Consider the following 26,940-nt stretch of genomic DNA (forward strand, 5'->3'; position numbering starts at 1 on the left):
TGACCTCAGTCCTGGGGAGTAGGAGGGAATGAGTCCGTGGTGCTGTGTGAGAACTGCACTGAAGGTGGAGGGATGTGACAGAGATGGCAAAGAATCTGAAGCCAAAAATTGAAAACAGAAAAATTCATAAAAACATCCACACAGAAAACCTTACGTAGCAGCGGGTCCCTAGAGTACCTATTGAAATAATGATGATGACAATGATAATGATGACGATGACATAGTAATAATAAATCAACTAATGAGACATGCATGCCAGAATATTTTTTTCCTATTAAAAAAAGGTAAATGGCCAAGTCACAGAATCAAATACATTATTTGAAAATAGCAGAAAAATGCAGTGAACATTTGCTTTATTTGTGCGTTTGTTCACTTGTTTATTGATTCATTCACTCATTTGTGGCAGCCCAGAGTCTCTGCCCCTCTTACAATACTTGGATTGCCTGCGGGGAATGCCCTCTTGCCTCCCTGTGTGACGTCTCAGTGGAACCTGCCCTAACTTGACCATGGAAGTCAGAGGAGCTTCTTCGACCAGATCAGTCATCTCAGTGTCCCGGTGGGGACCAGGGGCAGGCACTTGACCTAAGTTCAAGCTCAACCAGAGGACTTTATTTCCCAGGACTTTGATGTAAAAATAGAAGGAAAAAAACAAACAAACCACAAATAGTGTAAGTTTATCCATTTGTTCCTGTGAGAGTGCTCAAGCAAGAGCTCAAGACAGACTATCCAGATTCCTGCTTCCTGTCCGCTGCGTGCCAGGTTCTCCACCTGTCCTTCAATTCTGTGCACTTTCTTATATTCTTACAATAGTTTCCCTTTTTTTTCCCCAAGGGATCCTAATTCTGTTTAGTTGTTCGCCTCCGAAGAATAAATGTTGGGTACCCGCTGAGCAGGGAACCAAGTAAAAGCAGTGTTGATTGAATCGGGCAATTGCATCCTAAGTGAGAACAAAAGCTGAAAGGGGGCAGGGACTGGAGAATGGGAAAACACTACAGAATGCCAGGTGCGGTACTGCCAGGGGAGCCCAGGTGAAGGTCGCCAGGGCTGTGGCATTAGTGACACAGACTAAGCCCCAGAAACACAGTACGCTGAGCGGCAGTCCCAAAGAATGTTTATACTTTATGACAAGTTCAGGTCTCTAGGTTGACATTGTTATATTCAGAAACAGCTTCTAGCCCACAGGAAAACCAACCAGGATGTGAAAAAGTCTTCCACTGCCTCATTCACAATTAATGTGTAAAATAAAGCTACGAGAGCACAGATCACAACTTCCTGTCCTGAAATATTCCAAAGAAAATGTATCGCGTTTCTCTTCCTTCTTGCTGTGTGCTCCTCTTTACCATTCACTTGTCTGAACAATGAAATTAGGCGACCTTACGTTTATAGCTGACTTGACAGCTCAGCTCATCATTTTCCATCTCAATTCAGACCCCAAAACCTTCCCACGAGCCTTATTTTCATAAATTCATTGAGCACGAGCTCCCGTAAGACTTTATATAATACCATTTTAAAAATCAAAGTTAAAACTGAAAATAAAATTACATCTTCCATTTAAAATTTCACTTTTTTTTTTTTTCTGGATTAATAAATAGTGCCCGACCCACGTTACCTCATGTGTTTGGAAACCAATATGCAAGTCAAAAAAACAAATGGCAAGAGATTCCCTTTCATGCGTCTCGTCATACCTGAACAGGGACTCTCTCGACAGCCAAATTTCATTCTGTTTTACGGTTTTCCACGAGAAAAGCAATAGCAGCAGCACAGTGGACACGGTCAGGGTGGTGGCCCCACATCGATGCAGACAAGCGCAGAGCTTGCTCAGTCCGTGCACAAACAGGATGCAGTAGCCCATGCTGGAAAACAGGGTGGGAGAAGCAGGATTACTGTGAGGGTGCTATGGAGACCCCCTGAGCGTTCTGCCCCATGGAACTCATTTTCGAATAACGCTTGCCCCTGACAGAGCAACAAATACAAACTCACTATCTTATACAACATCCACATGTTAGTTCTTTAGCAGCTACACCAGCGCACTGGCTGGTCCTTTGGTGTCCATGTGGAGAGTAACAGGCTCATCCTATAGGCTCAAACTGCCCTGGATTTCAGCGGCCCAGGCACTGTGAGAAGTCCCTCACGGACACTCTTGGGTCCTGAATGGGCCCTCTGACGCTTGCTTCATCATTACTGGCACTGTATCACACTACTGGCACCCTACGTCCAAATTTGGACTCTGTGCTACAGCAGGTCCCATCACAGCTTTGTGGGAAGCTCCTTATTGGGTCCTGGGAAGGATACTGGTCACTAAGGGCCATTGGTCTCTGTCCCTAGGGATGTGCCATCTCATATGTCCCTGTGCTGGCTAGTCAAAGTCCTTAACCTGAACGAAAATCTACCCCCAGGCCAACTCCTGGGCCATGCAGCTTGGAGTTTATCACAGACAAGCTGTATTGACACAATTCTCTTGCTGACGCTGGCTTGGCTTCCCAAACAGACACCAAAAAAAACCCTCATGTAATCAGATTGCAACCTTGGCACATTGATATCATGTCTCTAAAAGCCTTTGGCTTGGTGGACGGAATGCGGTCCTTCACTTTATCTGCACACCCATGGGGGTGCTTCTTGTCTGCCAACTGGCCTCAGAAAAACACAAACATTTAGTTGTACCTATTACTGTAGTGAGCATTTTAGTCAAGACCTGTGTGGGGGCAGAGCCCCAAAAAGCAGTTTCCAGGCTCTCGGCCTCACATAGAAAGGTGTTGGCTCAGGTAGTAAATGGCCAACTGTGATTGCATGGCCATCAGCTGTGGCTAGTTGGCCGTCAGCTGTAACCAGTGAGCCATTGGCCACTAATATAACTGCTGTGGCTGTGCTAGCAGAGAGAGAGGAGAGAGGAAGAATGGGGGCTAGCAAGAAGATGGCGGCTGGGCTGGCAAGCGTGGATGGCGGTTTGCGGACAGTGTGGATCCAGCCTCCAGTGAGAGTATAGTGCCGCCAGAGAGAATATAGTGGTATGACTCCCCTACCTATGGCTCCGTGGGTGTTCCTTTTTGGGCTCACCATATCCTGCGTTCTTGTATGGGGAGCGGGAGCAGAGACCTCGCAGGTCTCCCTGCACGACAAATGGCGCAGCGAGCACGGTCTCCCGCACGACAAATGGCGCAGCGAGCAGGGTATGGTGCCAGCCAAAGCTCTCCAAAGGACGGTGGAGCAGTTTGTGCGTGTGAACACCCAGTCTGAGGAAGACCAGGGGGAGCAGCTGCCGGAGAGCTGGACCCCCGTGGAGGGGTGGGAGGACGTGGACGGTTCTCCCACCAGCACAGGAAAAGCTATGCAGCTGCTGCAGAGATGGAGCCCCGTGGAGAGGTGGAAAGATGTGGACGGTTCCCCAACCAGTGCAGGCCAGAGAAAGCAAAGGACGTCGCAGCCCTGTGGGCCGGGGAAGTTCCTGCTCAGGCAGCCCGGATGCAGGACTTATAGTCCCAGGAGGTAACGCTTGCTGAGTCCTCCGTGGGAGATAAGGGTGAGGTCAAGGTCGTCCTTCACCCCAGGACAGCCCTGGAGGAATGACTATGGACTATGGGGAATTGCCTTCCATCCCTAATTTAATGGACCGCTTGACTGTTTGTTTGGGAACTGTTGTTAGTGGAACTGGGGGATATTTGCTTTTGTCTCTTGACTGGCCACCATTGAGAATATGTAAGCACCTTGATTGTGAGTCGCTGTTGTTCCAGCAGGGTACCCTGAGAGGCACAGAGAGAGTGGCAGTGCCCTGAGAGCCCTGGCTGAGTCCAGGAAGTCTGGCTGAGCCCTGAAGATACCCTGGCTGTGCCCAGGAAGTCGGGCTGTTCCCAGAGAGAGTGGCAGTGCCCTGAGAGCCCTGGCTGTGTCCAGGAAGTCTGGCTGTGCCCACAGAGAGTGGCAGTGCCCTGAAAGCCCTGGCTGTGTCCAGGAAGTGTGGCTGTGCCCACAGAGAGTGGCAGTGCCCTGAGAAATCCTAGCTGTGCCCGGGGAAACTAGTGGTACCCTAAGAAGTCCAGGAAGTCTGGCTGTGCCCAGGAGTACTGGTGGTGCCCTGAGAAACCCTGGCTGTGTCCGGGAAGACAGGTGGTACCCTAAGAAGTCCAGGAAGTCTGGCAGTGCCCAGGAGTACTGGTGGTGCCCTGAGAAACCCTGGCTGTGTCCGGGAAGACAGGTGGTACCCTAAGAAGTCCAGGAAGTCTGGCAGTGCCCAGGAGTACTAGTGGTGCCCTGAGAAACCCTGGCTGTGTCCGGGAAGACAGGTGGTACCCTAAGAAGTCCAGGAAGTCTGGCCGTGCCCAGAAGCACTGGTGGTGCCCTGAGAAACCCTGGCTGTGCCCAGAGAGCCTAGTTGTGTCCAGGATATTGCATTCACCCCCAGGCTCCTTGCACAGGTCCCCTCGCGGAAGACGCTTGTCATGTAGATTGTGAGGCGAGAGCCTGTAGGGGTGGAGTGTGGGGGCAGAGCCCCAAAAAGCAGTTTCCAGGCTCTCGGCCTCACATAGAAAGGTGTTGGCTCAGGTAGTAAATGGCCAACTGTGATTGCATGGCCATCAGCTGTGGCTAGTTGGCCGTCAGCTGTAACCAGTGAGCCATTGGCCACTAATATAACTGCTGTGGCTGTGCTAGCAGAGAGAGAGGAGAGAGGAAGAATGGGGGCTAGCAAGAAGATGGCGGCTGGGCTGGCAAGCGTGGATGGCGGTTTGCGGACAGTGTGGATCCAGCCTCCAGTGAGAGTATAGTGCCGCCAGAGAGAATACAGTGGTATGACTCCCCTACCTATGGCTCCGTGGGTGTTCCTTTTTGGGCTCACCATATCCTGCGTTCTTGTATGGGGAGCGGGAGCAGAGACCTCGCAGGTCTCCCTGCACGACAACCTGCTTCATTCCAAAGATGACAGCTACAAATTATTCCAGAATATTTTAAGACTAAAGCAAGCTTGTGTAAAGAAATCCTGTATTAGTCAATATTGCTATAAGAAGCCCCCAATTAATATAGCCCACTTACTTATTCAATTATTTATTCATTCTCTCGCTATTATGTACTGGCAATATGCCAGGTACTAAAAATAGAATAATGAATAAAACAGAAGCCATCCTTCAAAGAACTCCAGTCTAGTGAAGCAGGTTGATTTTACAAAAGAAACACCTGAGTATTCTCATGTCTAAACATTCCTCCTTTAAAAGAAACATCTCTACACGTTCCTTCTGTTCTCATTTCTAAATGTCTGTGCTTTGGTATCAAGGGTAGAAAAACGAGAGAGAAACATTTGAGGTTTCTGACTTGGAGACCCTGAGAATCAAGTTAAAGTTCTAACTGCCTACTTCAAGTTCCATGAGTTGGTTGGTCTTAAAACTCTCAAAGTTTTAGGGCTTCCTGTTTGGCCAAAGGGAAGCCCCACCCTACTCATCACTGAGGAATGGTGGTTTGAGTCAAGGAGGGCTTGGCCCCAATTCCATCACTGAATTTGGTTGCCACAAGCACCTTGCAAAGCCTTGCACCTGCCAGAAGAGAGAGTCACTAGTGAAAACAAAACAAAACAAAACGAAACAAAAAGACCTTTCTCTACTTCTACAGCTCCCTATGTTTGGCCTTAAAAGCATCAAGATTTTCTAAAAATCTCCCATATTGCACAATCGACCATGCTGATGGCATTACTGGCCACCATGGCGACTCAAGTCCGTGAAAAAAAATCAAGCAGGGAAGCAAAAGAGGAAGTCCAGGGTGGGGAGGAAGTTGAGGTTTAATATGGGTGGTCAGAGAAAGCCTCACTGAAAAGGTGACGTATGAACAAAGCTCTGAAATGCACGGGTGGGGGTGCACCAGGCAGACCCCCCACATCTCCAGTGGCAGATGTCTTTTCACCCCTGCCTTCATAAAGCAGCACCACGGATTGCTAAAGTCTACTGAGCACATCTTATGAGCCAAGCACGTTTTATATGAGCTCAGTTCACCCTTATATCCCTGTGGGTCACTGTTGTTAGTGTTTAACCTGTGAAGACACTAAAGAAGAGAAAGGTGAACTGAGTTGCTGAATTAGGTCATTAAGCTTGTATACAACAGAGCAAAAATGTAAAGCCAGGAATCTCAGATTCCAGAGCCCAGGCTCCATATGCTATCCTGTTGTTGGGGTTTTGACTTGACTGGCTCATTCCTGTGTTCTTCACACCTTATCACACAGCGTCACCTACTTCCTTCCCAACCACGCCATTCATGAAATCTCAGTTTTGTTTTCTGCCTCCTTGTAGGAAACAGAGCTGCCATCTGGCACAGCAGTGGGGAAGGAAAACACTAAGATCCCACAAGCTCCTCAGCAATGGCTGCAAAGTGGCAGAAGACGATAAGGAACAAAAAAGCTATGTGATATGCTGACTGTTTCCTATGTGCCAGGCACTGTGCTAAGTGCTTTAGATGGGACTGTGCACAATATTTGTAGGGCCTGGGACAAAGGCAGTCCTGGCATGAAATATATTATCTAATTTGAAAACAATCCTCAGTATGTTCCATTCATAGATAAGGAAACTAAAGCTTGTAGGATTTAAATAACTTGCCAGTAATAGAGTCAGATCAGAAGACCCAGGGCCTCACACTGCTATCATCAGAGTTGGCATACTTGTTCTACAAGGGGCCAGGGAATACACACATCAGGTTTTTCGGGCCGTAAGGCCTCCTATTCAATTCTAATTTTGTAGCAGGAAAACAGCCATCAATACTGCGTAAAAGAAGGGCATGGCTGTATTCCAATAAAATGTTTATAAAAACAGGTGGTGGGCCAGATTCCACTCATGGGCCACAGCTATAACCAAAATGAAGGGGAATACTATTCATTGCCACTCAGTACAAGTATCACTATAAGTAACATGATAATTTTTCGCAAAAGTCCTTGTATCAACATATGGTTTAAAGAAATGTTAAACTATAAAAAATAATCTCCACTTAGGTTTGCAAATTTCTTAGAGAGGATCACATTCTTAAAAACTTGAACACAATACCACAGAGGCTAAGATTCTTCTCTATTATGGCATTTCATCTGTAAATATCTCAGCAACAGGAGCGAGAATCGTTCTCTCTCCATTGCTAAGGACAGGGTAAGTCCTCATTTTGAAAGTGGAAAATCAAGCAAATGAGAAACTACATGCTTTTCTGGCCTCCAGGGAGATGAAACCAGACTACATTTAGCTCTGGTTTATCTAGTTAAGGAAAATCTGGGCTTTGACAAGACACTTCCACACAGAGCAAAAAGGAGTCTGTGCAAATCACTGACAGTTGGCAAAATCATAACCTTGCAAGCTAGGAGCCAAACTCTGGCTCCTGGCTGGTTCAGCTCAATACCGAGACACATTTTCAAAGCAAAACTGAGAAGCACCACTGCTGTCTCAGAGAACGAAGTCAATCACTGATGCACAGAGATGCTCTCTCATTCACAAGCAGATGCCATCTCCAAATTTGAACATGATTTGACAAGCTGCAGTGCAGACAATAACTAAAGACACTTGCATGTCTCCCCTCTACTTTTATGATGCACGTCCAAAGGGAAATGAACAGGAAATGCAAATAAACAATGTTTGTCCTTTCACATTAGAATAAAAAATATCTGCAACCTGCTGTTTGAGAACTTTGTGAGCAGTTAATCATTGCGTAAATAGTATACAAGTACTTTCTCGTCCAGAAGCTCTTAAGGGATTAACAGAACAACACTTCCCATTCCCATTGCCATCAACCTGAAAAGATGACCGTTTCCTTCTTCTGGGCCCAACATTGTATGGTGATTGCTAAGGCTTCCCTTTTTGTTTCATTGTATTCAGCAAAGGGAATCCTTTTGCTATTAAGTGGAACTGAAATTCTACCTTTTAACTTAAGCTCTAACAACTGATTTGAGAGTTTATCTATAACATTAATGATATAAGATAGACACAACCTTCCCATTTTATGACTTTAAAGAATTCCTGATTTTAGATTGTTTAAAAGAACCATATCCCTAGTTAACTTCATTCTGATCAGCTGAATCCCCACGTGGCAAATTATCTGATAGTAAGATCTTACTCCAGTCTTATGGATGTTGACCCAAAATGATGAAACAGCAAAACCCTGTCACTGAGCCCAGGACAGGTGTTTGGTGCTGGAGATTGAAGCACCAGGACATGCTCAGGGACTTCTCAGATCAGATTTAACCTGCCAGTTGCCAGCTTCTGGAAACTAAGACTCATTAGGGTCCCCATTCCTGCCTTGTTCTTGTTTTATCTCAAATATCCGAAGTGTGGGAAAATTTCTCAGAAGACTGAATGTATTTGGATGTGAGAGTGTATTCATAGTCCAAGAAAGTGACCCCCAAGGCATCTCTTGTGCATTTTCCTAGCACCCCATCCTAAGGGTGTACGGTCGGTAGGAAAGTTTCTTTACATTTACTTCTCCATGAAATCGATTTCTTCTGTTCTTTTCTCAGCATATCTAAGGAACTACTGGGAGAACAATGCCATTGCTTTCACCTTCTGAGATCTACCTAATTCTCTTTTCCCTCTTTGAAGAGGAGATGCTTCCTCAACTTCCCAGTTCACCTACCAGCTTGAAAATGGATGAGACCGCGACTGGTACAGAATGCAGGGCTCTGGACTCAGGAAAATACCCGTTTGCATCTCAGTTCTGATACTATTGCTTGATCTTGGACAAATTATTCAAGTTCTCTACTTCTTCATGTTCTTATCTTGCAAAAGGAAGCAATAATTTTACACTGTGCACAATATCTGATACACATTAAATAAAAATGATATTATATGATTATGCCATACTATTATTTTTAGGGAATTATTGGCTGCTAACTAGAGTATGAAGAAGGAAATGTGTAAAGTGTGTTTTCCAAGTAGAAAGAGATGTCGATACCAGCATCTTGTAAGTGTACTAACTCCTAAGGTGCCTAGGACACACTTAGCTGCAGTGAAACAAAAGTGTCCTAGTACAGACTTTAAGTTTGGGGGTCACAGTGAGGGAAAGGAATTCATTGGGGAAGAAAGAATCTGGAACTGGATCTTCTATGCCACTCACTAGTTCCATGGCCACAGAAGATTTTCTCAGCCTCGGGAAGCCTTATTTGTTTATATTACCAAGGCTTAACATTGCCTGCCTTAAAGGCAACTTAAAATACAGCGCCCTTAAATGATTGTTGTTTGGAATAAGTGAAATAACGTATGTGGATGTGTTCTGTGAACTGATTACAAGGTATCAGTGCTTTCATGGGCAGTGTTTGTGTGTTCATACGTATATTTAGTATGCTAGTCTCTAATACTTCAATAAAAAGCACTGTAAACATCAATAAAATGTGATTAGGTCTGTAAATACACCTCAAAAATCTAAAATCTGCTTTATCAAAGTCCAGACTGACCCAAACTATCCAATTTATAAGGCAATTATAAATCTTTTGAGAGTATTCACCAAAAACGTCCTTCAAACTGCAAACTTCCTTGTATAATATTGTTTGCTTCAGAAAGGTTTGATTTACACATCAGTTTTACAGAACTAAATATGGCAGGAAGTAAGATACATTTGTAGGATGTGAAATATACGTAGCCATGCATTTATGTTAGTGTGAATTCACAGACCTCGAACACAAAAAGCACTAAGTAAATCTTCCTTTATCCCCATTTCAAATTTTTCACCATCTTTGTGAAAGGGAAGAAAATGTAAAGTGTAATCTTTTAAGTGACATAATGCACAAGGAAGCTTTTGTATCCGACTTTGATAAGAGATAAAGCATTAACTGTTTGAAGTTCAGGCCGGTTGGTGGATTCATTTTTGCACCCTGAGCACCTAGCATAGGACAGGGGCTGCCTCCGAGGTGGGGGTGAACACTGCAGTTGAAGGTATCAGAAGCTCACATTGAAATAAAGTGAACTTAAAAAATGAATCAATCCAAGTTGGGCCTGAAGATCCTAAGACCCACAATTCCTTATCACCCAGAGAACTGTCCATTCTCAGGGCAGGGAGGTGCCCCCTTGGAGTCCTTCACCCCAGGCCTGGCTTCCTTCCCTCGCTACCTGGTGCAAGGAGTCACAGCCACATTTTCCATCTGGGCCTAAAAGGCCTTTTGGCCAAAGGCAAACACCTCTCACGAACTCGAAAGCTCCTTCTAAAAAGGCAGAAAGACTACTTTCTCTACCCACCTATAGAATATTCATCTCTAGGCCTGAATTCTGTCATTTCTCCTTCCATAAAGCACCGCATTCTAGAGGCCGCTTCTTCACTTCTGAAGCAAATGCCTAATGGACAATCCATTAGTTGTTGCCATCCCCTCGTCCAGTCCCTGTATTAACACAGACCTGAGCACACAGGCCCATGCTGTGTTATCTGTGTCCAGTGTTCTTTAATTCTCGACAATCCTCTTTTATGGAGCATCTATTGTGTCAGGTACTATGAGAAAACAGACATACAAAACGGTGGTCCCAACGGATACTAGAGCAAGACAATCCAGGGTTCTAAAAGAGTATACAGGATATTTTCAGGTGACTAAAATTTGTATAAGTTACAGGTTTGAGAGAGAGTTCCCTGTGCAGAATACAACAGAAAAAGAAATATATTCACTAATAACAGCAAGGGGTCTTGAGGGGTGGGAGGCTGAAATGACAACACTTCAATCCACCTACACCGTCCAGGCAAAGCCACAGCCAACGGCAGGACTCTGGGTGTGTGGTGTCTCCACTTCAGTCTGTCTCCTCCACGCACAGAGGCGTATTTCATAGCCTCCTTCAGTACTGTGTTTTAGAACGCTAACCTGCTAAGCTAGGCTTGTTCTCTTTTGCGCACCTGAGGATAGAAAATAAATGAAGAGCTTTGTAGAACCAAAGAAGGAGGAAGAAAGAGGCTGGGGAAGAAGGAGAAGACCACAGTTCTTTTGCTTTCTTTTCCTTTGACTTCAAATGACCCGATCTCCTCATTTGCACAGGGCAGATTGAAATAATGACTGGCAAGGACCTAGCACAGCTTACGATATGTTTCACAAGTATTATTCCATTTAGTCTCATCTGAATCCAAATTATGCTCTCCAAATTTTACTTTCAAACCCTGGTTTCTAAGACCTTTGTTGTTCACCACTTAGGACTTCACAGACATACACACTCGTCCTTTCTAACAGGGCCACAAGCCATGACTGCAGTCCAGTAAATGACGGCTCAAACTTATCCTCACCTCACACCCTGGGCCCAGCGGTACTTACTGAGCACATCAGATTGGCCAACTGGTCTTCAGCCCACGAGCACCTCAACCTCCTTTCCTCTCACTTCATTCTCACCACTGCTCTGTTGTGTGTTTTCTTTGTCTGTGATTGATAATCTCTAGTTTTATAACACATTCCGTTGAGTCCCACAGCAAAGTCCTCCTGCTTTCATTCCTGCTCATGACCTTCACACGGCACTCACCCCATTATGTCTTGGTGACCGACCCCCAGTCGGGTGCAGCCCCAGGACCATCGCTGCCTGGGCACTGCCCCGGAGAGGACCCCTCACTGGATGAGGTCGAGCTCCCAGATCACACACCTCCACCTGAGTCCAGGTCTTGAAGGGCTGGATGCAACAGTCCACGCTCCCACAGCAAGAGCAAAGAGGTAAACACACTGAAGCCCAATATTCCCATCCTTACTCTACGGTATTCTGAAAAATAACTTGAATCTACTTTTGAAAGCCCAATGTAGGTGATTCACCAGAAGAAAGCCTCTGACTCTAACACTGGAGGTCTGTCCTTCCGACAAGTGGAGACATGGGGAAGGGTGGGAAAGCTTGACAGACTCAGTTTTCTTTTAAAACAGAATCTGCGACATAGAAGACACCATATTTAAAAACATTGGAATACTTCTCTAAGGTAAAAAAAACTTTAATTTTGAGAAATATTTTCAAATCATCCCTTTCTCTAAGGTAAAAAAACTTTACTTTTCTTCTTACCCAAATTTTGCATTCCTCTCCAACAGCATCATGGATCTTTACTTCCCTCTTTTTCTTCTGATCATGTGACCTCACTTTATTGTCCCCTAGTGTAACAATGCACAGCATTTCTCCTTTCCTTTTGTCATTGTCATTATGACAAAAGAACATTGTGTTCTTTTAAGATGACCACAATAGAAATGCATATAAATGAATTCAGAGCTAAAAGTAAATAATAATTATGTGTACTTAGGTAATTTGACTGACTCTCTCTCTCTCTCTTTCTCTCTCTCTCTTTCTCTCTCTCTCTCTTTCTCTCTCTCTCTCTCTCTCTCTCACACACACACATGTACACACATTCACACACATTCTCAGAGCGCTGGTGCACTTGACCTCGTAACCATGAAAACTGCCAATTAATCTATCTCCTAGCTTTTTAGTTGAGTGGCTCTGTGACAAGCCCCAGTTGCTTTTCCCCTCCCTCTAATGGGAATTTCAAACAAAGGATCAAACTAAGAAGCAAACAAACTGAGTAGCTGGCTCTGCCTGGTTCCTGGGCTTTCTATTATTTCTGTGACTTGGCGCACTCAAAACCACTTGTGTCCTCCTAGGGGCTCCCTTGCCGCAGTCCTATTAGCCATGGCCTTAGAGAGACTAAATGCTGAACTCAGTACCAGTCTGCCTTGTGGGCGTCCTTACCCATGCTTTGAGCCGCTCTTTAGATATTAGGCTTCAGTTCAGTTCCTGAGTATCTCCCCATGGAGGTTTGTCCTTTGGTGTGGACAAACTTCTGACCTGTTCTCCTGGACTGCAGCCTCTCTTAATCAGCTGCCTGTACTATCACGCCCTGAAAGAGGGAGACCTGGCTTTCCTCTTGTCACCCCACCTCAGTGGCCGGGGCCCCACCTCCTGCTGACACACATCCCTTGTTGATGCTGGCCCCCATGAATTTCTAAGCCTCACTTGTGCCTGCTGCTCCTGCGGACACCCTAGGTATTATGTCACAGTACAGATCCCACATCAATGCCTCTCGTCCACTTTCAGGCCCTTCAGGGAGCCTGTCCTCGTGGCAGTAGTCCTTCCTTCCCTGCCTTTCCCCAGGGAACTGTCTGCCTTTCCCCACTGAGCCCATCCTGCAGACACTGAGCAGACATCGGTTGTCCCATTCCAATGTGTGACAAAATCTTTAAGATCTTAGGGGGGAAAAGACCCATGCTTTCATCAAGGTTATTCTGAATCACAAAACAGTTGAACTTGGGAGTGGAAAGGGACCTTAGAAATTATGTAGCAGTGTGTACTGGAGTTTTAGATTTCCCAAAGCAGTAAAATTTCCAAAAAAGGACAGTTGGGGGGGGGAGAGAAACTGACAGAGGGTTGTGTGTCCCGATAGTTCAGGGAACTATCGAGCAAAGTCAACCCTCTGGTTTTACAGACAGGAAATGATTTCCCCAAGACTGCCAGCCAGTGGGGGACAGATTGGGCTATGCTGTTCCGGGTTCAGTCTTTTTCTTACTGGATTTGCTAAAGAAAATTATTGTTGATATATAAAAAAAAATTCTCTGATTTTAATATTTGGTAAAACTTTTGATTCAATCTTAAATAATCGTCACTCTCCTCTAGCAACTCTGAAGAAGCATATGCACAGATGGTTAATAGGAAGGTATCCCCAATATCAGAAAACAGAGGTAGTGTTACTTCCGAGGTAATATTTCTCATTTTGCATCCTGAGAATACTGCCGCATTGGTTCAGTAGCAACCTGTGTAAGATTAAAAATTTCATTTCAAATTGATAGGTATGATTTAAAGATATTTCTCAAAATTAAAAATGAATAAGAGGCATCTTTTCCCCAGTTTTCCATGTCTGACCTGTTCATAGGATTAGGGACTATGCAATTCAAATGGCATTTCTTTCTAAGGGTAGGGCAACTTTTTATTTTTCTTTCATCCCTCAAATACATGTTATCTAACTTCTCCCTCTGTGGTCCCAATTATTCTGGATCAGTTCTAGCCGAAATATTGTCTCTGCCTATTCTTTTCTCCTCTCCATTCATTCATGCTTTCTTAAAGTAGCCTAGGAATTTGTTCTTTGGCACTTAACTAAATATATCACCCTTAATCTGGCATGTGAATGAATATCTAAACACATTCTGTGAATTTATTTGAGCGGTCTCAACAACTATTTCTGCTTCATTGATTCTTAAGAAATTTTAGTTCTTTGAAACATTGTCGTGTGTTTTTTATAAAATACAAAAAAGGTAGCCATAAAATTATATGCTTCTCTTAAAATAAGAATAAGAGATCAAAATTTCTGTGAAAGAATGATTTAAGCCCCAAACTCTCCTGCCTGTTCAAAAAGGACATCGACAAAATCGGCATTTATCACCAGAAAAAATGACTATTACAATTTCTTTGTAAATTGGTGGTAAAACTCTGACCCTACAGCCATGCAGTGCTAAATAGAAGCCTCGTTCTGTTCCTTTTATCCACAGATTTCAAAGCACAAGTGAGAGGAGGGTGATATTTTCAGTCTTCATTAGGCATAAAGGTGCAGGATGAAAGAGCACTGTTGGTCTGACTCGCTCTGCACTTCTCTTATAAAATGGCCAAATCAGCCCCCTGGGACTGACGGGGTTCACCCCGGCTGCAGTGAGCGTGCCATGACCTCTGTGGTGTTCATGAATGAGATTCTACAGCCAGAAGTTGGCTCCATAATAACTTGAAACATTGGATGAGTAGGAAGGTAGCCTTCCTTAGGGGTATTACATATAAAACTCTTACACTTCCCCATTGTTTGCTCAAGTTTGTGAGACAACACGGAACTTCTGCATAAAGATCATAACCTGCATTTCCAGGAATGCCGTTGAGTACACTGTATGCATGTTTTCCTCAAAGCACTAGGTACTGATGCTGTAGAAAACGGCTGTTTCTTGTCAAGGTCAATAATGGACAGTGAGTCATGCAGAGAAGGTTCTTATGTATATAAAAGGCTGGGACAGGTTCTTCACGGTCATCAAAGCCAGTGTGTAGGTTTATTCAATGCAAGGCATAATCCAGTGCTCTGACACCTTCCAAGGGAAACCTACAACATCTGCAAAATTCTCTGTAGCCCTCAGGAAGATTTCGGCAGCTCTTTGCCTGTCTACCACTCTCCACTGAGATGGGTGGCTGGTCACTGCTGGGTAAAATCGTTTCTGGAAAATGTCCCCATTTTCATAGAAAACTCTCAATATTTATGAACTGTGTCTGGTGAAGTCATTAGAAACTCCCTACATCTACAGCATAGAAGTTTCCCCACATTGGTTTGAATTTCTGACTCACCCTGGGCCACCTCAGTTGCAATTTTAGATAACAATGGAATCTAGTGCAGTAAGTAAAACAGCTCCCCTATGAAGTTAGTTATAATGACTGTCAAGAAATATTAGGATTCACTAGAGGTACAATGTCTCACTCAGAAATTCCTAGGTGTCTTCCAACCCCAGCCTACCAAACTCTGTGTTAATTCTCAGGTTTGTGCTCAGAGTTGTGCAACTGCTCTGGCGATCTGACCTCTTCATCAGCCCTCAGGATCATCTCTAAGGGGCAGGAGAGCACCTCCACCTCCCTTCACACGGCTTTGGCATCTGCAGAGACTACAACTCTGGAGGGGGAAGTGGCCTGGTTGGGCACAGGGATGATATTGATATATTAATCCAGGAGAGGCTGGCACGAAAGAGAAATCCTTGGAAAAGGATGACAGCACCAACGCCGCAATGCATAGATGCAGGGACTTGAAGGGAAAAGGACAGTCATCTTTGATGAAGACCAGCTTACTGAAATTGATTTTGGATGACTCTGCACCAAGTATGTCAAATGCAGCAAAATTCAAATTGCTTCTGAGAGGCAGCCAATTGCTCTTGGTAATATTGATGTTTTCTTCATATTCAGATCTTTTACTTTAATCCCAAGCAGCTTATCCCAAGAAAACAAGGGCAGGAACAAAGCATTGTCTATTTTAGAGAAAATGAAGTCAGAAAAAGATCTATTAAAGGTATAGCGGCATGGGAAGAGCCAGAGCTGGCATGATTGTGTGGGTGTTTGGAGGACACGACTCCCTGGATGAGAGGAATCCCTTACTAAGATACCCCACAAACAGTTGATGACAATATTATGGACTCCTGTGTTTACCTAAGGGTCTCTCCCAGAAAAACAAAAAAATTAACCCCTTGTTTAAACAAAGTATTCTCTTGTATCTGGATTAGAAAAGCATGTTGCACATGAAATTCTTTGTCACCCAGAACCCCAGACTCATGAGGATTTAGACTGCAGGACTCTGGGAAGTATCAAGTCCTGATTACCGGATGGAACTGAGCTTAAAGTACTTTACTAAGTTCGCGTTTTCTCCGCCTTCTTTTTCAATTGAGAAGAAGACTAAGATGTTACTATCAGAGAAGCAATCAATTCTAGTAGGTAAGTGATTTGTTAGTAGACAGGGATCTGCATTCCATCTCTGCCACTTACCAACGACGTAAACTGGGACAGGGTACTCAACTTCTCAGAGCCCAGGCTTTATTTTTGTAAAATAGGGATAATGATATCAGCTACCTCAGGAAGCTGATATCAATAATAAGAATACTTGATATTTATTGAGCATGTACAATGCAAAACACTTTCTAATTTTTTTATTAATGATCATCTTATTTAATGTTCGCAATATCTCACTGAGTTTGGTGCTAGTACATTCATTTAATACAGATGAGGAAACTGAGGCTTAGGGACATCACGCTCATATTTAAGCCAGAATTCCAACACAAAGGTGGCCTGCAAAGGTGCTCTATCAATATCTGTTGATGAAATGAAGACTGAATTTGGAATTAACAGTATTGCAAAGAAAACCTAACTGAAGACACTTTCAACTGGTTTAAGCAAAAACAAATCTAGAACAGACTTTGATGTCCCCTGTAGCCCTTCGTATTCCTTATTATTGACAAGGCTTCATAGGCCTGGTATCTTAAGGCAACACAGAATACAAAGAATGTGTGTTGTACTTTTGTCCTTATCAAACAGTATTTACCAAGAAATAATCTCCTTCCCAAATTGTGGTGAAGACACATACAGAAAATTCAGGGCTGCTCTCCCTTAACTAAGTCAAAACAGGATGTTGTATTGTCTTAAGAAAGTTGTTAGGTACTTGGTTTGGGGGGAATTAAAAGGTTAAGAATTCATTTCTAATTATATGTATTTTTAAAAGTTCTAACTCAATGTCAATTCATAAAACTAAATTTTATGAATTGATATTTAAATGAATGTTTAAATTAAAAATTAACTTAAAATTTTAACTCAATCACCATAAATAAAAAACAATGATTTCCTTATAATATTTTGGTTTATGATGCTGCCTTTACAAAAGTTCAGTCTTATATACCACTCATAAAATTACTTAATCTTAGCAAGTTTACTAAAATCCTTATTAAAAATGAGAAAACATGGGTGCAAAATGTTTCATGTCTTGCTCAAAATCATACAATGAATAAATGGCAGAACCATTTCAGGGACATATGCAGGCACTTGAAAGGAAATGTGGTCTTGGAATGAGGATATTTGAATAAGAGACCAGACAAGCTTTAGCCCAGTTCCAATCTTCAGCATTAGGTGCCATTATGTAATCACACACATCTGAGTGTCCTTTATAGTTTTAAACCAATTTTCCTTTTCCTCAAGGGCAAATTTTCTTAAGATTGTTCCTAACTAAGAAAGAGATGAAGAGAGAAAGGAAGAAGATAAAAGTTAATTACAATCATGCTACTTAACATAATTGATAATTTAAGCAAATCCACAAATATTTCTAGAGAATTACTATAACTATGTTTAATAAAACTTAGCTATTTGGAAAAGAATGCTGTGGCAAACGATTGCTGCTAAAATCCTGAATATAGTCCAGTCAGTGTTTCCCATGGAACTGTCAATCTTTGGACTGGAGCTAAGCCACTGTAAACTAGAATGAATGAGTGCCAACGTGAGCTCATCCAACCTTCTCTGTGGCTGTTTTCAAAGCTGAGGTAATAAGCACCTTAGCTGCACAAGGATCTAATCGTTATACACTAAAGGACCGTCTCTGGAACTGTCAGTTTGGTGACAGAGGGCAGGTCTCATAAAGAGGAAATCATGAGCAGAAATTACCTCGGCATGTAAAGGACTCTCTCGGCCACCACAAAGCCCACCCTGAAGAAGAGATTGCTGGCTGGGATGAACGGGAAAATCAGGAACAACAAGCCCACTAACACTTCCTTGTGCTCCAGTCTCTGAAACACACAATAGTGAAGGACAAATTAATTTGGGTTTAATTCCACTTCAGTCAGCATTTAACCATCTCTTTACTTGTCAAGTTCTCACTGAAGGAATGAATAAATTAGACCAATGAAAACCTTTTGATCAGGGTGCTGAATTCATCAGAGAAAGCCTTCAGGCTAAAACCTCTGGCATGTCAAAATATTCACACATTTGCCACCCAGAAACATCTGATATTTGCATGGATCAGTGACCATGACTCTTTGTTCTGGGCTAGCCCTACAGCAACCTGGCTTCCTGGTCTGGCCCCTTTCAGCATCCCTGTCACCCCAGGTGACCCATTTTCAGGGAGCAAAGCAACTGACAGACTCAGGCTCACTAAGGCATCATGGAGAATCACTGTCCTCTCAGAAATGGAATGCGTAAACACATACACACACCACTACCACCACCATCAGCAGGAGTAGCAGATCTTCGCATAAGGAAATGAAATGCAAATGGTAAAATTTAGGGCATCAATAAGGGAAATCATTTGAGCTGAGGAGTTTTTAGCACCTTTCAAATTTAGCCAGTAAGCAAGTATTTACTCCGTGAAATTTTGGGGGATCAAAATTAATTACAATAATAACTCATTAAATTAACAAAGCACCTTTCTGTAATATTGTACATATTAATTTGTAAAGATATTTCTGTCATTTAGAGTTCACAGAAAAAAAATCTGTTTACCACTACTAATATGTTGTAATGGACACTGTAAAAAGTAGTTCATCTTTCCATGAGTGTACATAATATGAACAAACTTGAAGAGAGGCATATTTAAAACAAACCCTAATGTACTGGAGGGTATTTTTTTTTCCTTTTCAAAAAGTTTAAGAAAACAAAGTAGAACTTTCCATATTACACTTTTAAATGTTTCTTATGAACATTTTAAAGTCTACTACTTTTAATTGTAAAAGACTAAATAAAACAATTTCAAAAATATAAATAAGACTCCTTATACAAACTACTAATACTTTAAGTATACAAAGTAAACATCTTGAGATACCTGTCACTTGGATTTTAATAAAATATTTGTGTGTGTTTTTTGACGACAACATATATAGCAATAAAATTTCTGAGAGCAAGTCGATATGAACAAATGTGATTTGGACAATTTCCCTTAAATAGTTACAGGTCTGTAAGTAATGATTTCATTTTTTTATGTAAAGGAACCATATACTTTAGAATAAAAGATGAAAGAAAAGTTTTCATAACAAGCTTCAACTGCAATGAATGCAATAATGTTACATTTTCTATGAATAAATCAATAAATGAATAACTATACCAGGCAAGAGAAAAAAAATGGTGTGAGAAAGGGAACAGGGTAGAGAAAGCTTTCTGGTAGAGGTGACAATCTGGGTTTGAAAAATGAGCGAATGCTTACAGGGCAAATTTGGCGGTGATTGTGGGGGGAGGTGGTCACAGCGAGGCAAATTCCGGAATGTACAAAGCAGGGAATAAAACTATACATGTTGGTGGGTAACAAATCATGAAGGTCTTACATACTCTGTGTGGAGTTGACCTTCACCTAGAGGCAACAGGGAGCTACTAAAGGGCCCCACACATATAGAAGAAAGAAAAGCAAGTTAGCATCCAAGAGTTAATGTCTAGATTCAAGTTGTGGCCCTGCCACCAACACATCATTAGTCACCTTGAGTGGACACATAATCAGCCTTTCCATGCCTTAGCTACAAAGTGAGACAAGTGAGACTTGGGGCTCAGTGAGGCTGGATCATCAAAGATTTTGTGATCAATGGAAGTCCCATTGTTGTAGTTGTGGGCTTAGAGGCCATCACTCCTTACTGCTCCCAGAGGGGCTGGTCTTGGTGTGTTTTTCTTTGTTTTCAAAATGTTCAATTGAAGGCAGTGGCACTGCGCCCAAAGTCAAGGAAGTTTTGTTATTTTATTTTGAGAAAGACAGTATTCATGAAAAAGTTACTTATTCTCAGATTAAGTTGATCACATCCTTTGTCTTCCCTCCTCCCCATTCAGTCAAGAGAGATAGAAAATATCCAAAAATATATTGCTTTAAGCTGTGAGTTGATCAGCCAAGCAGAAAGTTAGGAAAAAATATGTCACGGACGTGACTGAATTTCCTAGAATGAGAAAGATTGGGAGGGAATCCAAGTTTGTATCCTGTGGATCACAGATGTGACAAAATTGCCTAAATAATTTGCAGCTTATTTCAGCCTAATAGAGTCAAATGAAATGCCAGCAAAGTATGAGTGAGGGGAAAAAGAAAATGTGTGGCATTTTCCAAAGTACACAAAGTGCATTTATTTCTAGGAAAAGAAGCAAATGGAAATTTACTTATTCCAAATTACACTGGGGGTGTGTGTGAAAAGACATGAGAATTAAAAGAGTTAATAACATGGCCATTAATAATACGTGCTATTTGATTAGCTGTGCAACTTCAGACAATTAATTTACTTTTCTAAGCTTTAATTTGATGATCAGCTAAACAAAATAAAGGGTATTGATACCTATTGTACCTGTAGGAAAAATGTGTGAGAGATTCATTGTAATAGGTGTTAGGTTTGATTATCTTTCTGGCTTCGAAGGATACAAAGCAGCAGCCCCCTAGGATGAGAGGAGGTAAAAATCTCTTAACACCCCTCTTAGGGTGCCCAGAGAGTCGCTCAGCTGCTCAGCTGTGACAGGCACAGCTACGTATCTGACCAAGCAAATGGTTTTCTCACAACCAACCATCACCTCTGAGGAAATCCAGCTCCAGAATTCAAGTCTAGCCTCGTAGCTTGTGGTTTATCCCCTCCCTTTCGTACTCCCAGTTCACCTTTCAAAGCACTGGTCACAGATGAGGACACACGCACTCAGAGACATCATGTGCACTGTGCCTGCCAGCAGCGTGTGGGTGAGTGTGCATGAGGCGAGGACTCCTCTCTGCCCCACTCAACACAGACCAATGACATCCACTGCAGCCTGCTGCCTTCCAGAAAGCCAGAGAATAGGCTTCATCACAGTAATTATTATCATTACTGTTATTGTATTTTCTCTCACCTCTAAACAGGTTTCAGGTAAATAGTACAGTGCATTGCCGGGGTGAGCAGGTGGTTATAGTTCTACGTGCAGCCCAGCTTTATTTCAACCTCAGAGATTCATCTGGCAGCCCTAGGCCCTTGCTGTCTGCATCTCATTCATCGATCTTCAGGGAAGCTGATGACAGTAAAGCTCTTCAGCCCTGGGAGTAAGGTACTTGCCAGGCTGACAACTGGATGGCTACATACTTATTAGGCTCTCTTTTTCGCATCTGTTTATGGGTCTACTTCCTCCATTAGACTCTAGATTCCTCGATGGGAATCGCCACTGAGCTGGGTAGTGAGCTAGGCTCACTCTCTGGTTAACTGACTCCCAAACGGCAACCCTACAATTTGGGCAAGTTTAAATAAATTCTAGTTTACTCTTCACAGCCCTTCTGTGGAGCTATTATCCTTGTTGTAAACTCTCATACATCTTAGACCTTTGGGTCCTTCACAAACAGCTGAAATTACAATCAGCAAAAATGCCAGAGGATTATTGCATTATTTCCCTAAGAAATATTCCTCCAGGCAACACAGGTCTTCAGGTTCCTTCCTGCAAATGTTGGCAATCTGGGCTCTCGCTGTGCCGCTTTTGTGCATTTTAAGAAATCTTTTTGCGCCCCAACATTCCTGTTGCTGGCCATAGGAAATGCATCAGTGAGTCTCCACTTGAGCAAATAGGAGGCTGAGGTTTATTTAAAATGGCATGAACTGTGACTCTGCAAAACCCTTAGATACTCTCAGGGGTAATAATAAAGACTCCATCAAATGGATGGAGAACTGGTCTCAAACCACAAACTCAGAGGCCAAGGAGGATGGTTTCAATACCAGAATAAGAAGGGACAAACTAGAGGACGAAGGACAGAAAGAGCTTGGCTTGTTTGGGACAATAGGATTGTCTGAGCTCTGCCTAAATGTACCTTGAACTTACTCCCTCTGGGCTGCTCGGTTGTCCACCTGATCTTCACTATTGTCTGTGTTTTCTTTTGAATTTTACAGCCCCTCCCTCCTCTACCTGTCGGGTGTTGCTCAGTTTGCCTCTCTACAGGCTCAACTCCTCTCTGGGGCTCTGTTCCATCGCGACAGTTCTCACCTGGTGCTGGTGATAGTCCCCTCCTTTGGCCCATCAGGCCATGGCGTAGGTGTCACTTTGCATGTTGACTCCTCTAACCCCGCCCACATCACTGTACACGGTCTCTTTATAAACTCTTCAATCATCCGATTGGCTGTGCCACGTGCTTCCTGTCAGGATACTGACGGGTAAGTCAGCTCAGAGTAAATGAGTATGAGGATGGAAGCAGAGATGTGAACTCCAAAGAAGGGGCACAACTCTGGCTCCGGGGAGCCGACAGGAGCCAGACGTGGTCCCATCCTTACATTGTTGTATGTCCATTCTGTTTCAGCCCTTGGGTGAACCACCCTTTCTAAGGCCATTGCAGTTATAGAAAAGTTTTAATGTTGTATCAAAATAGTAAAGCCAAATAAAATCTGAGAGAGTTTTTCATCTGGTAAATGAGACTGAGATCAATCAAACGCTGGAGAAGAGGAAGTTTTGAAATTTTACTGCTGTTGGGATATCAAATGCAATAGACTGACTACTTGTGACTCACACAAGATCTCGAATCTAAACCCCATCGCAGCAGTGCAGGAGGCAAGAGGAATTTTGGGGAAGTCTTAAGGGTAGAGAGAAGAAGAAAAATTGAAAGCTGATTCTCAGAGCCTCTGTTACAGCTGCCAAATTCCTTGGTGATTATATATTCAACTGGGGCCCTGCGTTAGTCCCACTGGACTCAATGCCAGACTGCAAGAGGTTTAAGGACAGTCCTCCCGTGACATGAACACCATTCACATCTCAAATGGAAGCATGGAAAGGTACCCTTGCCATTTCTCTCTCCCTCATCTGAAACCAACTGGACAAACTGAGCTGGGACAGAACATGGCTTAGGTTCAAGGTCACAATAGCATAGCTGCCAACCCACACTTTACTTGGCTCAAGCCGGTGATATCATTTCCTCACTTTCATGTGCTCTAAAATTTACTTATAAATGCATGGGGAGAAAAATTTTAAAAAAGGGAAATGAATGAAGAAATTATACCCCCTCAGAGACAAAAGTAGATTTGTACACTCCATGTCTTCTCTGAGCCAATCTAAACACAGCTCTTTCTCATGCCAAACTTTCTTCACCAAGAAGCGCTGCCAGATGCACTAATGAACAGATAGCCGAAGGCAGATTAAAATCAGAGCATTCATAAACTGACATTTTCAATTGCTGGACTTTGGTTCTGGACTTCATTTTTTTGTTATTTGTTTGGTTTGTTTTCAACCAACAGTCTGAATCCTCTTGCCAGCACAAGTTCCTGAGATTGGAACTTCTTATCTCACAAGAGCACACAATTGTGTGTCAGGGTTAAATCAGGTGGAAGAGTGAAACTCTCAGATTGCTTTACTCTCATTGAGAATAAACTAATTCCTAACTTTATTTGGAAATGTGTGTTACATTATGCATATGTGTGTTTTAAATGTTTAAAGAAAAATAAAAGCAGAAATCTTTTAAAAGTCTTTTTAGAAGTGACATGATTGGAAAATATCCATCTAATACAAAAATGCCATTCACTTAATCAAGCACTAGTAAGGAGTTACAAAAATTAAGTAAATCAGAAGAATCTTGCTCCAGAAACACTTTTCTGATTAGAAATAAAAAGATTACAGGACTTTATGGAGATAGGAGAGAAGTCCGAGAAATTAATTTTCTTGATCTCTATGTTTCTAAACAAAAATGGAAAAAGCCCAGAAAGCTACCACGTTTCCCGGAAAATAAGACCTAACTGGAAAATAAGCCCTAGCATTTTTCAGGATGACATCCCCTGAATATAAGCCCTAATGCGTCTTTTTGGAGCAAAACTTAACATAAGATCCGGTCTTATTTTCAGAGAAACACGGTATGTATTCATAAAAGAGTGAGGAAGACTACAGATGGAAGGAAAGGACAAGACAAGATCTCTTTCTAAAATCGTGTTCAACTTATAAATTATTTTACGTCTACTATGGGAGGGCGACCTGCAGAGGGGGCAATAAAAGTGGCAAATGGTAGAGGATGTAGAAAAAACGAGTATTTCCTACACTTATACCATATGCCACACTTTGACTTAAATTGTCTCACTGGAATGTCATGATAATACTATAATGTAGGTAATTATCCCCAGTTTTATAGATAAGGAAATTGAGGCTCAGAGGACTTAAGATACTTATCTAAGTTGATCCAATTAGTGAGAAACAAGGGTTTCAAACTGGTTCATTCCAAGCCTGTCCTTTTCCCACAGCCCATGTGGCTTTGGAATACAAAGCTAATGTCAAGTGTGTGGGGGAGGGGGATAGAGAGTGCGGGGGTGTGGGGTGGATTTCAGCCCTTCGCTGTTTTCTGGTCTTGTCCTAGAAACACAGACAGCAGATAAGACCCAGTAATTAAGTGTTGCCAAGCAAAGCATTGCTGCGATAATCTAGAAAATCTCACCTCCGAGACCTGTGACACAGGGCACCATTGTTTCACTTTGCCAGATAAATGCAGGTACATGTATGCTACAGTCTACAGGGATCGGCAGGATGTACGGCACACCATATATGTTTCTTGTCAAGTATTCTCTTCGCATGAGTGGTTTCAGATGGTCCACCTACTTATTCTGACCATCAGCCTCTGAAAGAAAGGACATACCCATGTCCACGAGAGACAATAGTGTAAAATACAGTCATTTATTTGACTGATCTTAGTAATTGAATTGTAAGTCAAAATTATGTTTGAGAAGCCTTGAGAGGCAGATAATGGTTATTCTTGATATATGAAATTAAATACTACAGTGAAACTGCCCTTCTCAGTATAGAAAATAAGAGAACATTCATATTCTAGTGACTGCATAGGCACAAAGAATAAGCTAAGTGGACAGCTAAATGAGACAGAGGCCTTCTAAATTTCAGTCTACACATGCGCTGTAACTTGTTAGTGCTCTAAGCTTCCATTTCTAATACCAACTGTTTATGTATAAATCTTTCAGGAGTGTGAAACTATGAAAACCAATCTTGAGACGTATCTCATGAATTCACTCAGGAGGGTGGATCTGTAAAATCAGAACAGTGGTGTTTGTTGCTCTAAGAGATATGTGTTCATATGTGTTGACATCAAAGCTAGCTGGGTGGACTCAGGAGAAAGGAAGAGCTGGGGGAAGGTCCCAGGAAACCCATTAGACACCCCTAGATTCAGGGGTGGCCTTGTCCAGAGGAGGGTAAGTGGTGCACTATACAGGGTGCCTGTGAGAACCAAAGAGAGAACGTATCAGCAGCAGCTCAATCTTGTGCCTAGAGCCCTGTCCAAAGCAGAAGGTGGGAGAGAGAGAGAGAGAGAGAGAGAGCACTGCTTACTTAGGGCCCAAGTCTTATATCACATTCACCTTATCCAGCTCAGGATGACAAAATGGAGGTGACCCAAGTAATGCCACAGAATTCTAGGTCAAGAGCTATAACTTAATAAGGTGACTTAGTGCAGGAAGGAGGCAGAAACGATTAAACAATTTTTTCCCTGTGTAAGAATTCAATTAGAAACTAGGATAGATTTAGCCATGCAAGTAAAGTTGAGTGAATTGAGCTTTGATGAAGAGGAAAGAGGCAGAGGAAAATTAGATGCATTTTCATACATAGTTTTGTCCCTATGGAAATACAGTAGTACCTCAGTTTTCAAACGTCTCCGTTGATGAACATTTTGGTTTATGAACGTCATAAACCTGGAAGCAAATGCTTCGGTTTTCGAACATGCCTCGGAAGTTGAACATGTCACGTGGCTTCTGCTGAGTGCAAGATCCTGAGGCCTAGCTGTCAGCTGTTTTAAATATTTCAGAACTCAAACGGTCTTCTGGAATGGATTACATTAGAAAACCGAGGTACCACTGTATACATGCCTGGCAGAAGTCAATTGCTCAAATATATGTGTTAAGGAGATGCTCCTCTGTCAAAACCTTCCAAAGCAGGACACTATAGAGTTATTTTTGTAAGAGACAAGATATTTTACTTTTTCACAGTGAGTCACACTCACTAAAAGTATGATTCACTTGGGATTCTCACATAGAAGACAGTCTTTTCCCCCTGTAATCTAAAATGAATAAAGAAAAGGGGCCATAAAAATCCCACAGTTCCACACAGTAAAGGTCCAAATATTTTAGAGCAGCCTTTCCTTAAAGACTATAATTCACCACACTTTATCAAACAAATTGAAGAGAAATGTTTAGCTGACTTCAATATTATGATCTATAAGTATGACAGCAAAAAGAAATTTAGTAAGCTTCTCTCTTAACAGCTAAAAAAAGTGAGATTTACTTGTACACTTGAGTTTCTGGAGGCACTACTAATAGTGGATTGGATTCCTGTTATCTGTCAATATACCCATCCAAAATCAAAGTATCTTCCATAATCAAAATATGTTGCATCTCATTGGATACGACCCACTTTCATGCTTCTGAACATAGGGTTTTAAAAGTCAGATGGATCATTTTGTTTCATTAGACGTTGTTAAAAGCTCTTTTTACAAATAACTGACTTGATTAAATAATGCTTTTCCCCTCACCTTTAACTGTGTATCCAAACAGCCTACCTAACAGGGCAAATTGAATGAACTAATGAATGTAGCAAAGGATAGAAA

General features: G+C 42.5%; 1 protein-coding gene across 2 annotated transcripts in view; it reads right to left on the bottom strand.

The window, feature by feature from the left end:
- Positions 1 to 26,940, bottom strand: part of TMTC1 (transmembrane O-mannosyltransferase targeting cadherins 1) — a 230,195-nt gene that overhangs the window by 67,207 nt on the left and 136,048 nt on the right. For both annotated transcript variants that reach the window (XM_074325861.2, XM_074325860.2), the window contains exons 9-10: positions 18,075 to 18,196; positions 1,686 to 1,853 (exon numbers count right to left, since the gene is read on the bottom strand). In XM_074325861.2, coding sequence (XP_074181962.2) covers positions 1,686 to 1,853; positions 18,075 to 18,196 — 290 coding nt within the window. The remainder of the gene's footprint in view (positions 1 to 1,685; positions 1,854 to 18,074; positions 18,197 to 26,940) is intronic.

Source organism: Rhinolophus sinicus, chromosome 1 (assembly GCF_057876585.1).
Source record: "Rhinolophus sinicus isolate RSI-liver-muscle chromosome 1, RSI-T2T, whole genome shotgun sequence".
NCBI lineage: Eukaryota > Metazoa > Chordata > Mammalia > Chiroptera > Rhinolophidae > Rhinolophus > Rhinolophus sinicus.